At 40.6% G+C, this 16,611-nt stretch overlaps 1 protein-coding gene across 4 annotated transcripts in view; it reads left to right on the top strand.

The window, feature by feature from the left end:
* Nucleotides 1-16,611, top strand: part of PHACTR2 (phosphatase and actin regulator 2) — a 129,166-nt gene that overhangs the window by 26,697 nt on the left and 85,858 nt on the right. Inside the window, exon 1 of one of the 4 annotated variants that reach the window (XM_050316856.1) lies at nucleotides 1,636-2,068. The exons of the other annotated variants lie outside the window; for them this stretch is intronic. Within the exon in view, the coding sequence (XP_050172813.1) occupies nucleotides 2,056-2,068 (13 nt within the window). The 5' untranslated portion in view covers nucleotides 1,636-2,055. Of the gene's footprint in view, nucleotides 1-1,635; nucleotides 2,069-16,611 lie in introns of those variants that run through there. 4 annotated transcript variants of the gene reach the window in all.

Raw genomic sequence — 16,611 nt, 5'->3', positions numbered from 1 at the left:
CTGCAGAGTCCCATCTCAAAACCGGGGAATCTCTTCCTTTCACACAGGCAGCTTGCTGCTCCCTTGGTTTGACTCCATAGTAGAACAATGGCATCTTAACACAAAGGCACAATCTCTGCCCTTCTCTCCCGAGCAGTCTGCCAGTGCAGCAATACAACCCCCAGCTCTCTCCAGGACATGTGAGGCTTTAAAGGCACATCAAGAGCCTGTGCTTTCCTTCCTTTTCTGCAGGAATCTAGCACTCTTCAGGCAGCTATCTCCCAAAGAGGAGGTGAAGAGAAATGGTGACCTTTATCAGGTGGCCATCTCACAACCTCCAGTTTAGTGCTCCTCTGCAGCTAGATTTCATCAAATGCACATTAACCACTTACCCAAATTGGCACATTAATCAATTTTCATTAACTGATACAGAATCTAGCAAATGAATAAGTTCCTTATTGGTCATATTTAACCCTTTGTATTAGTGTAGTTGGAGCTATCTGTGACATGTACTAATGCAACATGCTTATGCTAACTTCTATTTTTTATAAGCTCTTCATAAGCCACTTATAAATAGAAGCTTAATATGAAGTGTGACAGATCTCTAATCTTTAGTCTCTCCTTAGCCCTCCAAGCGCTTCCTTTCTGGAAATACAGAATATATCCAGTATGCCCTAGATATTCTCCATTCTTGCTGATGACTTTAGCTCTCAGCCATTGATGATTTCCACTTCTTAATCACTGTAAATAGATCAGTGCTGCAACTGTCTTTTTATTTAACATTTTAAAAAGACAAATAAGATGAAAGGAGCAGTAAAGAGGTGATGAATAGAAGATATATTTTGTTGCTCATGTGATGCTGTGAGGTGGAGGGGTTTTCATGACAGTATAATACAGACATAAAAATCTGTATTTCTTTTCCATTGCAAAAAAAAAGAGGATTTGAGTAGCTAAGTGAATTATCTAATAGAAGGGGAAAATATTGAGAAAACACTGTGTGGCATTTTTATGTAGTTTCAGTACTATATGACATTCTTTTCTACCAAAGGCCATGTGTGTAATGGTCTCCCTGGCACCACTGGGCAAACACTGTAACAGAAAATGCCCGGTTTAGTGTTACACAGCAAATCAGTGCCAAAATGGGGGATGGAACCCTAATATCCTGGTACCAGGAAATGTTTATTAGTGTATACTGGGTTTGTTTGTTTGTTTACTTCTGTGGGGAAAAGCCTGTGCATCAGAGATTCAGGTGGTATGGAAAATTCAGAAGTAATACCTGTTTATTTCAGCATATGTCATTCAGATTTTGTTGAGTCTAATCCCTCCAGCATCCAGTGTTTTTACTTTGACTTTAAAAGAAGTAAAGCCCTGTGGTTACTTTTCAGCCTTTCCTTACATTCAGGTATGAACAGTACAATAATGCCTGTCCCCAGGCAGTAAATGCATTGATATGCATTCACAGATAAGCACATCTACTGAGTTTCTCACGAACAGGAGAACACCTGATGTAGGGAACATCAGGTGCAGAACTTGTAGGATTTAAAGCACAGCCAGAGGTAATGGCTCCAAATTGTAACCTAACCTAACGTTTTCTCAGCCATAGATTCCTCCCCCTTTTTTTTCTCCTTAAAACTTTTGCTGCTGCGTCATTGATAAATAACAGCCCTTTGCTCTGTAATATATCCCTTTTTTATTTAAACTTTTGCCTTCTTACTCATTAAACCTCTCCTCATCAGCACTACTTTTACTTTTCAGAAACGTATATTCAATATTATAGGCTAGGAGTTCTTTTGTTTTCTCCCCGAGGATGTAAAACCCTGGGGGATTTAAGTATCTACTTGATAGGCTCACACAGTCTTAATCAGCCTATAATGGAGCTAATGGCTGTTTGTCATCCTTGGAGATATAAATTTCCTGGTGATGTCTACTGCAGTCAGTACATGAAGTATGCTCTGACTGCCAGCAAGGTCTAATAACCAGGAGAAGGGCAGCCAGCTTCATTAGTGAGAGCGAGACTGAGACCATACCGGCTGCTTTTCTGGGGAACTGTGCTTTTTTGAATACCGAGAGGGAATAATGGATAATACTGGTAAGTGAAATAAAACAGATCTTGATTCTTAGTGGAGCTACGGGGTTCGTTTGTATCCTGTCTCACTTGCTGCAGGAGATGTGTTTCTTTAGCTTGTGTGGCTTCTTCCTTTTAAATGTCCTTTATTAAAGAAAATTTTTATGTGTAAAACGTGACACACTTAAATTTTTAACCCCTTAGTAGTCTAGTTTTTTCTGGTTTAAGTCTTTTTCCTGGAAATGTGAACCTAAACTGCAATGTGGGATCTGCCTTTTTAAGATTTTCAGTGTTATTTTGGAAGCTATATGCAGGAAATGTGGTAGGAAGGGAAAATGCATATACTTTACTAGGGAAATATCTCTAACAGTTTGCAATAGGTGTGGATAGGTAACTAACAAAGCTAACGAAAAGTAGATAATGCTTAGCTCCCATTTGTCTTATTTCAAGCTGCCTCTATTTTCTCTATACAATGCCTTAATCTCTTATATTTAACACATAAAATACTGAATATATTTGCACTTTTCATTTTCTTTGATGTTCCAACTTTAGATCATTCATTTTCATCCAAAATAATGCACTTCACGGTTTCTAAGGAGGCACACACATCATTGCATCGGTGATGAAATGCATTATATTTGCATTACCTTATATCACAAGGCACAGCAAAAAAAGAGCTCTTTGGGATGGATATTTTGCATGCTGCTATGACTGCTATGATACTTGAACATGTCAGTGTCTCTCTGATTTATTAACACTAGTGCAATACATCTTAGGACACAGAATCTGCAGTAGATTCAGTACCCTTTGAAACCTGCTCAAATCTTCAGATTTGTCTAATGTTGACCTTAAAAGTGATGATCACCTCTACAATGTGGGAAAAGATTATTCTACAGTAGATTTCAGTCATGATACTATATGTAGTTTAAATTTGTGGGGGGGTGTTGGGTGTTTTGGGTTTTTAATAATAAAAGCAAAACTCTTGCTTACGTCTGCTAAGCTGTCCAGGTCATTCTCATTTCACCTGTATTGTTATCAACTTCTGCAAGAAACAGATAGAAGGATCTTGCTGCTTTTACTTCTATGAAGTCCAAGAGAAAAAAAAAGTTTTCCCTGAATTTAAAATGTAGGCACAGTGGAAAATTATATTGCCAGCACCTATGAACTTAAAAACTGACATAGTCCTAGTACAGTGTTCATTTTTGGAAATAATTAAGATTAGCAATACTCTTTGCACTTGGTGCTTTGGCTAGCTTTTAAGAAGCCTTAACATAATAAATGGTAGCAACTTGTGTGCGATATTGCATGACAAGGCAGAATTTTCTGCTGGAGGAGAAGGGTTCCTGCTCTCCAACACAGAATGCTTGTGGGCAAGAGATACCCTGGAAGGCAGAGCTGCTGATTCCTCCAGGTTTTTACACTCTTCAGCATCAACAACTAATACTATTGAAGTCTTGACAGAGATACCACTTTAATCCAACTATAAGAATCTGTTCTGGAATGAGTCACATTTATTTTAAAGGCCAGTATTTGCTTTTTTTTTTTTGGGGGGATGGGGGCCAAGGGGAAAGCTAGTATCTGAAAACCATAGAAACAGATATTCCTCTGTGTGGCATTTGGGGTTTTGTGGGCTTTTTGTTGGTTTTGTTGTGTTTTTTGTGGGTATTTTTGTTTGTTTTTGCCAAAGGAAGATTCCTGTTTGGTTCCTATCTGCAAAATTTGAAAGTTAAAATAAGTGAAGTTAGCTCTCTGCACAATTTACCAACTACTCTCAAAGCCTCTTAGAACACCAGTTTGCTGAATAGTTCCAGATATTTCTTTTTTCACGCAGAAACAGTGACTGATACTTTCCATTTTGTAGAAAACAAACTATATACACTGTTGAAATCGGTTAAAATAATAGTTTTGGTTGAGAATTAAAAACTAGTTATTAAAAAAAAAAAAGCCCCAAACCAACCCAACAACAGATGGAACCAAGCCTTATTGAAGATGTCATGGCAGATCCTGCTTCTACTGTTTTTACCAGCAATCTTCTCACTGCCTGTGTTCAGCTTGGTCAGAGAGTTTCAGCCCCACGTGTGGCATGAGCGTGCTCCCTTCTCCAGGCAGCTCTTCTATGAGTCCAGTCCGTACTTTGACCACTGCCGGAAATACATCCATTTCCAAGGAACCTACAGAGTGCTGAGTAAACACAGCCAAGGGCCAAGGTCTGTAGAGTTACTTTTAGATCTCATTATCTCTAATTGTAACCAAATGGAGTTGGGTGCCAACGTGGGGACTGTGCAGCTGAATACCTCTGTATATCTGGCCTGTGCCCTCTGAATCCTACAGGGATGTGAGTGCACCTTTGAAAGCCCATGAGATGTAATCTGGGCACTTACACGATCAAACAGACAGGAGGAGGATATTTGCAGCCATAAACATAACTGCCTGATTAATTTGTTCTTCAGCAGTTTGCCAATTGAAATGTAAACACGCTGATGTATACAGGCTGGATACCTGCCTGAATTCTTCCTAAAGAGATGCTATTTCTGGCAATAGAGAACTGCAGAATATTAGCAAAGCTGTGGGTTTGAGTGAGTGCTAGAAATAACAGTTTGGTATCAGTGTCAGTGAATCAGGCCTCTGTTATTAAACTCATCATGCTGCCAAAGAGACTTTCAAAGTCAGACCATGGATAATCGTTGGGCAAAACTCCATCTTCTGCTCTGCATAACAGAAATATCTCTGTAATTCGTCACTCTTCTTCTCTGCCATCATTAAAATAATTTTCTGGCCAAAGCTGTAATTTAAAAAGATCAGTGTTGCTAATAGGTCACCTATGTGCACTTTTTAGGTTATGGTCTGAGCTGTTTTATTGAGTTTTAGAAACAATGTTTTCATTAAGAAAGTCCTTTAAATGTTAGATTGTTTATATTTTTAATCCATGTACCAAGACAGCTCTGCATAATTGTTGTCTTGTGTGTTCTTTTAAAAGCCTTTCCCGGAATAACAATAAAATATTCATCCGTCTGTGTACAGCACATCAGGACAGTTCTAGTTGTATTTTTTGCCTATTTTGGCATCAGCTGTTTGTGATGGGCTGGCTGCAGGTATTCAGCTGCAAGGCTGCCTGCTGCTCTGGGCAGGAGAGGGCATCCAGCAGTCCTCGTCTTGCCTCCACTGGCAGGTCCTGGGATCCGGCTTTGCTGCACGAATGTACTTTGGGCCAGGCAGATCAAGCCTGGCAACAGCAATGATGTAATAAAACTCATTTTAAAAAACTCAGGAAGGTCTGGAAATAACTCATGGGGAAAAAAAGAAAATATGAAAGTAGCAAGAAACTTGCAGTAGCAGGAAGAGCAAAGCTGCGGAAACAGACAAGCTCCCAAGTGATGCTTTTCAAGGGGGATTTCCTGTAAGGAGTGAGATCAGCAACATCCCTTCACCCAGAGCTCCTAGTCAGCTGTGTCCTGTTCGAACAGGTGTCTCACCTTAAAACAGACAAGTCTTACACACTTATTCTTATCCAAGGAGCATGCCAATGTGATGTACCAAAATCTTAGGGAAAGATCTCATCAGGGTGAATGGCACCATAACAAGGTGCTGTGTCATACCAGTTGTGAACAAAACCAGGAGTCCTTGTTTCATGTTTCTTGGGGATTTATATGACTTCTTTGCACTTGGAATATTATTTTAGCAGTAATGAGCTAGCTGTGGTTAATTGTTACCCTGAATTATGTAGGCTCTGCAGCTCTGGCTGCAGGCTATACCTCCGAGTAAAAAACCTGTTTTAAAGGGACTGGAGGTCTTGTGTATTGAATATCCTATCTCTGAAGAATATCCAGTAGCAACATCAAACTTCATATTTGACCTGTTGTGAAACTTAGAGCTTTCCATTGAAGCAAGACTTTAACTTGAGGCCTGAAACACACGGAGAGGATAGCAAGTGTCAATTTAGCCTTCTTCTGCATGATATCATGTGTCACAGGAAGGGCAAGAGACACAGGAAGCTGTCTGTGGATGGAAATTCTCTTGCTTTTGAAGTAACCGGTCATTTTTGTGCTTCTGTAAGTCAATAGGACTTATTTAGCATTCTTTAAATATAAGAGTACTGAAATTGAGTGCTGGTTTAGGATTTGACCTTACAGATGCTTTTTAGTGTCTTACCTTATTTCAAGGCAAATAGGCTGCATCTTTCTAAAACATAGGGGAGAAAAAAATATCAGGTAGTTAGGTGAGTAAAACTGGGAGGTGGACTTCAGATTATGATCCTGGTTTCTCATCAGCTCATAGTGTTCAAAAGCCTCTAATATAGCCCAGCTGATCTGTGTGCAGATTTAGGCTAGATAACAATCTCAGTGTGTTGTAAGGTTCACTTGTTACGCATAAAGGGCTCTGAAATACTTTAAACGTCTAAGGCTTAAGCTTGTCTGAATTGTCCCTGTTGATCTGGAAAGCCATTGTGACACAAACACTTGCAATGGAGACAGTGACAGTGTAACTGCAGGTTTCTCAGCCCTTGAGACAACTCCAGACTCCAGCAGCAAAATCATGCCCAGTTGGCAGCTTCTGTTTTGATCTTCGATGGTACTTCGCCCATATTCTCCCAAAGTGGGAAGATGCTTTTAGAAAAGGAGAGCACCTCCTTTCTCTCTGTCCCACTCATGTATATGTAAATGGTGCTATCCATGACGCCATGTTGACTTTTATTGGGTTCTTTTGTCATGTTCTATTAGATCACAAAGTGGTCTGCACATGGACAATAAAATACAAAGCAATAATCAACTATTTTCTATTACATTGCTTATCTTAATTTGTCTCCTGTTTGCACCTATGCCCTCAGCTGAAGTGAACACTCTAGTGTATCACAGGTCACTGTCCGCTAGAAACTTGAATTTCTTCTTGTAATTTTAGAATAATATTTATGGCTTATGCCCCTTTACCCAGAACAGTGTGCTTATAAAGGCATGATCTTGGAAAACATTTCTGTGAGGATTAAACTTCCTTGTGATGCTGCTGCTCCCAATGTTATTTTCAAATTTCTCTTCATGTAGCCCAGAACAACCATATAGAAACTTGCACTAGAAGTAACCAAATACTGTGTAGTACTAAATGTAAAGATAGTCCACCCACACTACTTCAAATAGCTCTTATTAGCTAGAAGTGCTGTGGTCCCAGTGTGGGATCACACATTCATATTTTGAGCAACAGTTCCTGTTGCTGCAGTACTTCTTACAAAGAAGCACCATGAACTCCAGCTGTTTTGGAGACATAATACCAGTTTTATTTTCTAATAATTTCTGTTTCTTTTTTTCTTATAAAAACTAGTAAGCATCAAACCACCAGGTGCTGAGTTCATGCCTTATGTTTACATCTGCTGGTTGTGTGGCACTTTTTGGCAGCTGCCCTCAGACCCCTATTCTGCACTCTGGATTATCACTGCCACCTATGGTGAAAGAAGCAAATGTTGTATACAGAAGTAGTAATCCAAATTTGAGAGGCAGCACTTCCCTCTATACTTCTAGCAAGGGTGAGACCATAACTGCAGGAGCCAACCATTCTGAAAGTACAAGGAAAGCAGTCCAGATGAGGAAAGGTTGTATTGAGAGGCACAGGCACAAATCGTTCCAAGAAAAACTGCCTGCCTTCCAGGGGCTTTGAACACCCCAAACTGAGGAGGCTAGAAGTGAACTGGGAGGAGGAAAGCAAGATTGTATGACCAAAGAGCAGGTGGCTGATAATAAGGATCTAATCTGCTGCTTTTAGTCATCATTCATTGTCTCTAACTGAGTCCTTTAGGAAATCTGTTGCTTAATTATGGGGTGACTTGCAGAGGTATTGCTTTGGGCTCAGAAAGTAGACTGGATGGAATTTTCCAAAAAAAATCCTCCCTTTCTCTTTTTTTCCCCTCTGTCTCACTCTTTAACCATTTTTTATATTTTCACATAAAATGTTTATGAGATTTCTTCCTAAAGTATAATTGGAAAATATAAGTAGCTTAGGACTATAAGAATACCTAGCAATCTTCTCCCAGCAGACAGAAGTAAATCCTGAATAAAGCTGCTGAGTTTGTCTCTATTTGCTCTTTCTGGCAAGCGAGGCCTGGCAGCCCCAGGGTGAGTGGGGGGGACCCAGGGTCAACGTGAGTGTCCCCCACCAGTGCCCTGTAGAGATGCAGGATGTTGGGGGAGGTTGGTCACCTGGATTTGTTATCCCACACTCAAGGGAGGTATTTGTGCCTGGGCACAGCTCAACACTAGTAGGGATGTCCCATTTGCTGCTGGAGATGAAAGAATACAGAAGTAGCCATATTCATTTGAACAAAACTACCACTTTTTCTGCAGATACTGGGAGACAGAAGCTAATGTGGTTTGTACTGATACCTGTACAAAAGCATCCTCTCCAAGCACCTCGTGGGGGCAGTGGTAGCAGTGGAAGGACTTCTTGCAAGGAACAGAAGAAGGGATGATGTTTATGGCTGTCTGCTTTCCTCCCAGAGGAGACAAACTCGACTCAGACTTGTCAGCAATGAGGTATTGAGTTGCTGGGATCATAGGGCTCAAATAATGGACTTGAGTGAAGAATTAGTTAATACTGTTAATACTCAATTTTCAAATAAAGCAGAAGACACAGGAGAATATAAATGGGCCAGGGACAAATATTTGCTTAATCTTAGTTTGCTCAGTAGCACCTTTCCTGTAATGTAACTATCAAAGATTCCTTATTTCAGAATTTATTGTATGAGAAAATCCCCTTAAGTGTATTTTGGATGGCAACAGAATATTTCATAATGGCAAAGACAACCCTGTGTCTCTGTAGAAAGGCAGACATAGTGGGAGACGATCCAGAAACAATCTTTTCATCCATGGTTTGACCATTGCTAGGAGAAGCCTTGCACAATGTAATTCCAATACAAATATGACAGCAGCTGGTATTTCCACAGGAAACAAAGTTGTGATTGATTCGTCCTAGCTCCAGCTTCTGCTGACTCACAAGTCCCTTCTGTCTTTCTCACTGGGACTTGAGTCAGTCCAAAAAACAGGGAATATTTCATTATGAAGGCTTGCATTGAAATCATGTGAAGAGGTGAACTGAAAATATGGCGTTCTCAGACTGGCATAAAATTTGTGCTGCTGGGAGCTGGTTATTTAGACCATAATCCAGCAATAATTCGGTATGGACTTACTGTCAAGGGATATGGTTTGTTAATGGAGGAAGACTATGGAGGTTTGTGTGTGTAATTTTATCAGAGAAACAGGCTATATATTTTAGCTGCTTTGTTTGTAGTTGCAGTTGTTATATGTCTCCTTTTTCTTCTCTTCTCTGTTTCTGTTTTTATTGTTTAATATTATTAAAATAACTAACATGACGCATTACTCTGTTTTAATTTTAAGTGAAATTTGGCATCTTCTAGTGTTGGGATAAGGTTTAATTACTCTTGGCATTTTAAAAAGAAATGCAAGTGACAAAGATATTAAGCTAACAAATTATGACAGTTCGCATAACACTTTTTTCAATGGGTTTTTCCATGCATTTTTAATAGCCGGAAGAGTCAGCCTTAATACTATCATATTTACAAAAAATCATTATTCTAATGGAGACATTTTGCTTTGTCAGGCAACACACAATCAGCAGTTTTCAATAAGGAAGCTGAAAACTGTTTAACATTTATTCTGTGACACAAACTTATAAAAGCCAGACAATTTATAATTGGGGCCAATATGCTGCCCTTAAATTGGGATATTAAGAAATAATTAGAGCACAGTAAGGGCAGGTTGCCAAACATAACTTTTAAATTCCCTAGCTTGTATCACACAGCACAGTGATTGTAGTAATATATTATATGGCTTCTGTAAGGCATAAACTTGCATTTCCTACACAACAGCTTAAGGCTCTGAGCAGTGCCCGCAAAAGGTTGAAGTAGTTGTTTAGTTTGGCTTGAGTGCCTTCAAGAGGCATAAAATATCACAGAACTTAGAACTTAGGCTTTTGGGTTAAAAATGGAAATGGGATGTGCGCTTTTCTTACTTTTCCCACAAAATCCAGCAATGGGGGTTTTTGTTTGCTTGCTTTCTCCTTTCGTATCCCATGAATGCCTTGTCTGCTCTGTGCAACAAGGATCGTGCCAGAAGTCCTTGAGCGAGCTCTGAGCATGTTTATGTGGTGCAGTGCCTTTTGCCCAGCAGACATTAATCTGAACCGCTAAACAGCATAGTCACATCAGCACTGGTGGCTGCACCCAGACTGGTTAGTCAGCTGGGGTTAGATGTGATGCAGTGTCTTACGTCTGCATGACATCTAGTTCAGGACACAGCTTTTTCTAGTTCTAGCTGGAGGATCTTTGAACAGTGTGATATTAATTGATGCAAACAGGCCTCAGAGCCTAACCCTGCCTATGGTTTTGGAGATGCCACCCACCCTGATGAATTATCTGTCTTATTTAGAAGCTAAAGGTTACACAGTGCCACATGAGAGCATCTTGGCAATTCCCAAGGTTAGATAGTCTAGATAGTGGGGAAAAAATACTTTTTTTTTTTTTTAGTCTACATGTGGGAGGTTCTGGGACCAAATTAAATGATGAAGTCTTGATCAAGATTCTGGGGTCCTTCAAGGTGAACAATTTACTTTCAACATCTGAAAGTAATGAGCATTGCATTCTATTATTTTATTGTCCTCAAAATAATTTAATATCTTTTAATGATCATTTTTGATCATTAGTTGTGTGTTGATTCTTCAACATCAATACTGGAGAGGTGGAGTAGCTCTTCACATAACTCTTCATTTTCACGCAAGTTTCTCTCATGTTTGCAAAGTCTCAAGTTCTGTAGGTGTTGTGTATATTCTTTAATACTGTAGTTCAGAAAACTTGACTGCAAAGAGGAGTGGAAAATTATAATACTGGCAAGGTAGAAGTACTGCTCAGCACCATTTGGAGTCTTATTTTGAATTGCTGAAAGAGAAAGAACAGCCAGTGTTATTTCCCAGAAATGTTCTTTTCTCCCAGGGAGGAATAAGGATGATTGTGCGGTCCCCTTTCTCTCTCAGGTGGTAGCCTGCCTAACTGTTATTCTGCACTGCAGATGGAGAAGCTCACGATATGCCACTTGAGCAGGGGGCAGCTTGTACAGCTACAGTTTAAGAGCACTTTTCTGATAGTAGAGTTTTCACTTACTCTGAGATAAGTTTCCTTATCGCTGCTTGCAATCACAGCTAGATTTCTTCGGGGTTTTTTTAAGCAAAATTTGAAATTCTGGGGGCAGATTCAACTCTTTTTTCATCTTGCAGAGCAGATGGCTCCCAAGTGCTAAAGTCTGTATACATCTTCAGATTCAGATAGGTTGTGCAGCCATTTTAGAGGACTACCATCAGGGTGAACAAGGAGAAAGCAGGAGTTAGCATCCTTCCTAGATCAGCATTTAACCACACTTTTGTGGCATTGTTGCCTCTTGTGGTGATGTCCTCTTCCTCTGCTCTGCCTCTAAGCTTTTCCTCCAGACCAATAAGTGCTATCTCAAGCAGTAGATCAGATTGCTAATGGAAAAGAGGGTTGTCACTGCGTGAAAGGCAGCTAATATTTTCTTGCCTGAAAAATGACACAAATAAACATCTCAGAACATTGCTGATGGAGTGGGACCTCAGACCTTCCTTTTCTCTGCTTCTGGCACACCACACTTTTTTTGACAACTTTACCTTTTACAGTTTATCAGGAAGGACCTAAGTGTCCATAGGATGCAAAAGTGATGCTTCCCACAGCAAAGCATTTATTGCCTGCTACCATGTTGGATTGGTCTTAATAACTCCTGTGGTCCTCTTCATTTTCACATTCCCATACTACTCTGCATTCTCAGTATGAAACTTCATCACCAAGGTTTATTTTATTTTATTTTTTTCCCTCTGCCCATTTTCACGGTCACAGCATACTATGGGCAGAATGAAAAAGGAAAATAAGCATTTTGATGATATTAGTAACTTGGCAACCGTAAAGCTTTTCCGTGGCTTTGCAGAGGAATTTGGAGTACTTATGTTCTGTGCTTCCCTTGATCCTGCAATGCACTGTGCGCCAGAGCTCCAGTTCTGCAAGTGATGTCATGAAAGTAGGTTGCTGTGCTCAAATACAGGGTTTGTCTGAGTCTGCTCAGCACAGTTTTAGGCCTGGTAAGACAGCATTTGCATTGCTGGTTCAGACTGCTTCCACCATGGATCATCCATTAGCTGTCGCGTACTATTTGGAAGGAGGAGTAGGTGAGATCTTGACGGCAGCTTTGTTTCTAGAAAGAGAAACAAAATGATAAGAGAATACTTACCTGTGTCAAACTGGGCTTCCTCTCAGCTCAGAGAAAAAACAAAGAAGATTGTCACACGCCTCATGATTTCCCTCCTTGCCAACTCCCCGGTGACATTGGCTGGACCCAAATATCAGAAATTAGAGGTTCTTTAGAACTGGTATAAAAGGAATTCCCACAGATGAGAACTGGTCCCTAAGTTATTTCAACGTTTTCTCTGTCAAAGGTGACTAGTCCAAGATATTTACCATCCTTAAGCATATCGACACTTCCACTTTGCTCCCAATTTTTTCCTCCTATTTCATGACATTAAATCAAATTCCATTATGTGTTCATTTAAAGAACAAGTTATCTTCTCCTAGTATTTATGGACAGCTGCATCATGTGCCGTATGCAGTTCATGAGACATTGCAAACACAAAAGAACAGAAATGTTTTCCAAGCACAACAGCACACTCCTCTGCACATAGAGGACTGGCTTGATTCAGCCACTGCACAGACCCTGTGGAAAGTCTGAGAGTGCTTAGGGACACTGTTGGAGATGGAGTGCTGGGCTAGGTGGACCTTTGCTATATGTGTAGGAGGGATGCCTACACATATAGGAGGTAGGGTAGGGAAGTAGGGAGGTCCCAACCTGTTTCAACGTGTTAGTATATAGTAGTGGTAAGGTGAGCACTACAAAAGAGCCACAAATAGTTGGCCACACAAAGGCTCAGGGCTGCAGTTTGTTTTGTAGCCCAGAGATGGAACCGGCAGAGCTTTCTGGCCTTCTGTTTGTAGGCTGGGAAGGCAACGAGTTACCTGGGCTCAGAATCATTCCTCTTCTGAGGACAACCAGTTAGGGCACACAGTGTACCCCTTTGGTCTCCATTCTGAGAGAACTTCATGCTTTTGAAGGAATTAATCTGTGTTGCAGCAATTTTTAAAGGGAATAAATGAAATAGACTCATAAGCGTAGCTGGTGAAAATCACATCAGTCCCAGGCAAAAATGTGAAACAGGTGATACAGTGACTGAGCCAGAAAGAATTTAAGAGATTGAATACAAATAATTCCAATTAACATGGGTTGGTGAAAAACAGGTTTGAGGGAATCATTTCATCTATCTATCTGGCTGCATTAGAAGATGCTTGGCTTGATTCTGGTGTGTAGAACCTAAAATGATACAAACCCAATATGTTATGTATCAAATGGGTTATTCAGTGTCCAAACGCCAGGCTTCAAAATGCAAGTGTATTTAGGGAATCATTGTCGCACATCAGGTGTGATTCAGGAGGTATCCAGCAAGAACTGGTTCTTACTCCAGGCTGTATGTTGCTACTAGCACTAGACTGGCAAGAAAATATAAAACTATACACTAGCAAAGGAAAGGCCATATGACTGGGGGAAAACTAATTAGATCTTAGTTACAGATGGGGAGGCTCAGTATTGAGAAGCAGTGATTTTCAAAGATAGTTGCATAATAATAGCATTGTGCTGGAAGCACATGTTCAGCTGATGAGCTCTGTCTCAAAGAGCTTATGTACTCTTTAAATGTATTTGCAACATGGAAAGATGTTGTCTTGTTCTAGTTGGAGCACTAGAGTGACTGCTCATGGGATACTGAGTAATCTTTGGTTCCTTGAAACACAAAAATCTGAGAAGGATTCAGGAAAGCCTTGTAACTATGCACTCTGAGCTACAGTAAAAGCAGATTTCCCAATATTCTGAACCTACTTTGCATCCCAACCTAAAATCCATTTGCAGCTTTCTAACTATAATAATCCTACAAAGAAAACTGTCTTAATGTTTCTTACTGGAAAATGCTAGTTCAGACCTCTTTGTTCCCATCTATGACTAAATATCATCAACATCTATGTATAGAGGTACATTTTTTGGAACCATAATACATTTATATATTAACATGTGTGTATATATATTCTATTTAAATATTGGTAACGGGTGATTCTGAATATATTTCAGATTTGAAAAAGGAAGGTGACTATTAATTAGCACATGGGAAAAACGATACTGCACAACCTGCATCAGACAGGCTGCTAAAAAGGCTGGAAATGAGGGGTCCCAGGTGCTAGAAAGCCTCCAGCAGGATGCTAATCAGCAGTCAGAATTTCTCCTTCCAGTTTTAATAAAGGCTTTGTTTCCACTGGAGCTAGCTGCATCTGCCTTAATTGCCACCTGTCGGACACAACGGAACGGCATCGCTGACACGTACAAGTCTTGGCTACCCTGGCTTCTAGGTGGGAGAAAAGCATGTTGAAATAACGCCCATTATACTGTTTTTCAGTGCACATGTAGCTAAATGAAAAGTGTTCGGTTCTTTCTCATCACCCCAGAGTCAGCACCAGCCAGAGTTCCTGTACAAAGCATTAACTCGTGTTTCTTTTAGGTGGTAAAGTACTAGCGAGAGGGGCAGGTGGGAGTAAGCCAGAACCAATTAAGTAATCTATATCCACTTACACCGAGTGGAGGGCAGATTTTGGCACTATTCCAGCATCTCTGAAATTGGGCACCATTCTCATTCCTCAGTGTTGCTGTTAGCCTGACACTGTAGCTGGAACTCATACAGTGCTGCAGTGAAGACCATAGTTAAACACTGCCTTGGTATTATGCCTAAAAGGAAGGTTTCACTGGCTAAATCTGTCTATTTAGGAGGTAAATTACTGCTGCTCTTCATACTGCAAGGCAATACTTTATACAGTCTTATTGCTTTATGCAGGTGGTATGGCTTTCTCCTCTGTGCTCCAGTGTTTTCTTAAATTTTACTTTTTAAAAAATGATCAAGTCCTTTAAGTCCTATCCTTCAGTTTATTATGTCGTTCTTTGTGTGGCATCTAAGATTCTGCCAGAAGAGGCCTCCTGGGACAAAAGAGCTGGAGGCAGCAGATCGTGTTATGGTGAGGGTGAACATTGTTGTTGGAAGCATGCAGACAGTGTCTTCAAACTCTACAGTGTCTTAAATAACAAGTTCCTTAGACCTTAAATAGACTACATATATAATAATACAGCCTACTGATTAAGGCCTTCACCTACTACCTACTTAAAATGCAGAAGTACTTTCTTTTTCATGGAAGGAGGACTAGGAGGACTAGAAATAACAACCCAGCCCCATGCCAAAGTGCTACAGAGAGATGCCAAAGCATCACCAGTGTTTCCTCCCTGCAGCTGGCAGGACAAAAGTCCCCAAGTACTGGTATTATACCAGCAAACAGATCAGGTTATTTCCACTATTGGAAGGTCAGAGAAGCAGGAATTTATCCCTTCAGGCAGTAAAGAGTCAAGAACCCCCAAATTGTTCTGCATCCTGCCCAAGCTACTGTGAGGATGGACAGAAAGGGTCCTCTCCATCTAAATGGTGTTCCTGTATGGGATTTGGTCTGGAAATAGAGGTCCTGTAACACAGGTGAGAGGCAATCTCTCTACCCAGCATTGCATTGTCTAAGCTCATCTCTTGGGAATGGGAACCCTGAGGAGGGAGATTAAGCTGGTTCCCCAAACATGCCTTCTTTTGACAGCCCAATATCACTTGAAAAGGCTCCTCAAAATGCACAGCCTTCAGACTGCACTCCAGAATTCTTTAAAAGGGATTGGGCACCATTTCTCCAACAGTGTAAGTGCTAATAGGGCACTGCTATCAGTGCAGACAGCTGTGGTGGTAACCCTAAGTGGACATTTAGTTACTAAGGATGAAAACTCAATATACAGGTAATTGAGTGATTGTGTGGCTGGGCAGCAATGAAGGAGGGTGTTCAGGACTGTGGAACTCCAAGTTTGTGGATCCAAGCACATTTCAGTTAAAGGAAATAATTTCTCACAGAACCATCCTGTTACCCCCTAGATTAAGGCCGTAGCAGATCTGTTTGCTGGGTACGGTGGGGTACTCAAATCTTGCAATGATGAGGAGCCTAAGGTTCACTTTACACCATGGTTGGTCACCTCCCGTGGAACACACTGTTCCAGCTACTCAGTGTTTTCAGGATAAATGTGCTCCTGCTGTACCACGTTCTCTTCTGGGGTGCAACAAAAGGCAGAAAAGACCGAGCGTGATGGAAATAGCTACCACACACAACATGTGTAATCTTCACAGCAAAGGGAATGGGAGTCAAGGAGTCAGGTCTGGGTTCAGGTTGTTGTTGTAACCTTTTGCTCACATTCACAAACAATGCCCTATTGTGATGTTGATTCCTGTAGATTATCCTAATAACCAGTGAGCAGTGAAGCATGAACATGTGTTCAGGTTTCTTAGATTGAGTTCTAATGTAATAAAATAAGCCAGCTTTTCAAGGGCCAATCAAAACTGCACAAGAA

This window comes from Myiozetetes cayanensis, unplaced genomic scaffold, assembly GCF_022539395.1.
Source record: "Myiozetetes cayanensis isolate MyiCay16 unplaced genomic scaffold, myiCay2020 scf2-11, whole genome shotgun sequence".
Taxonomy (NCBI): Eukaryota; Metazoa; Chordata; class Aves; order Passeriformes; family Tyrannidae; genus Myiozetetes; species Myiozetetes cayanensis.
Note: the sequence above shows the minus strand (reverse complement) of the source record. Positions and strands in the feature narration are given on the sequence as shown.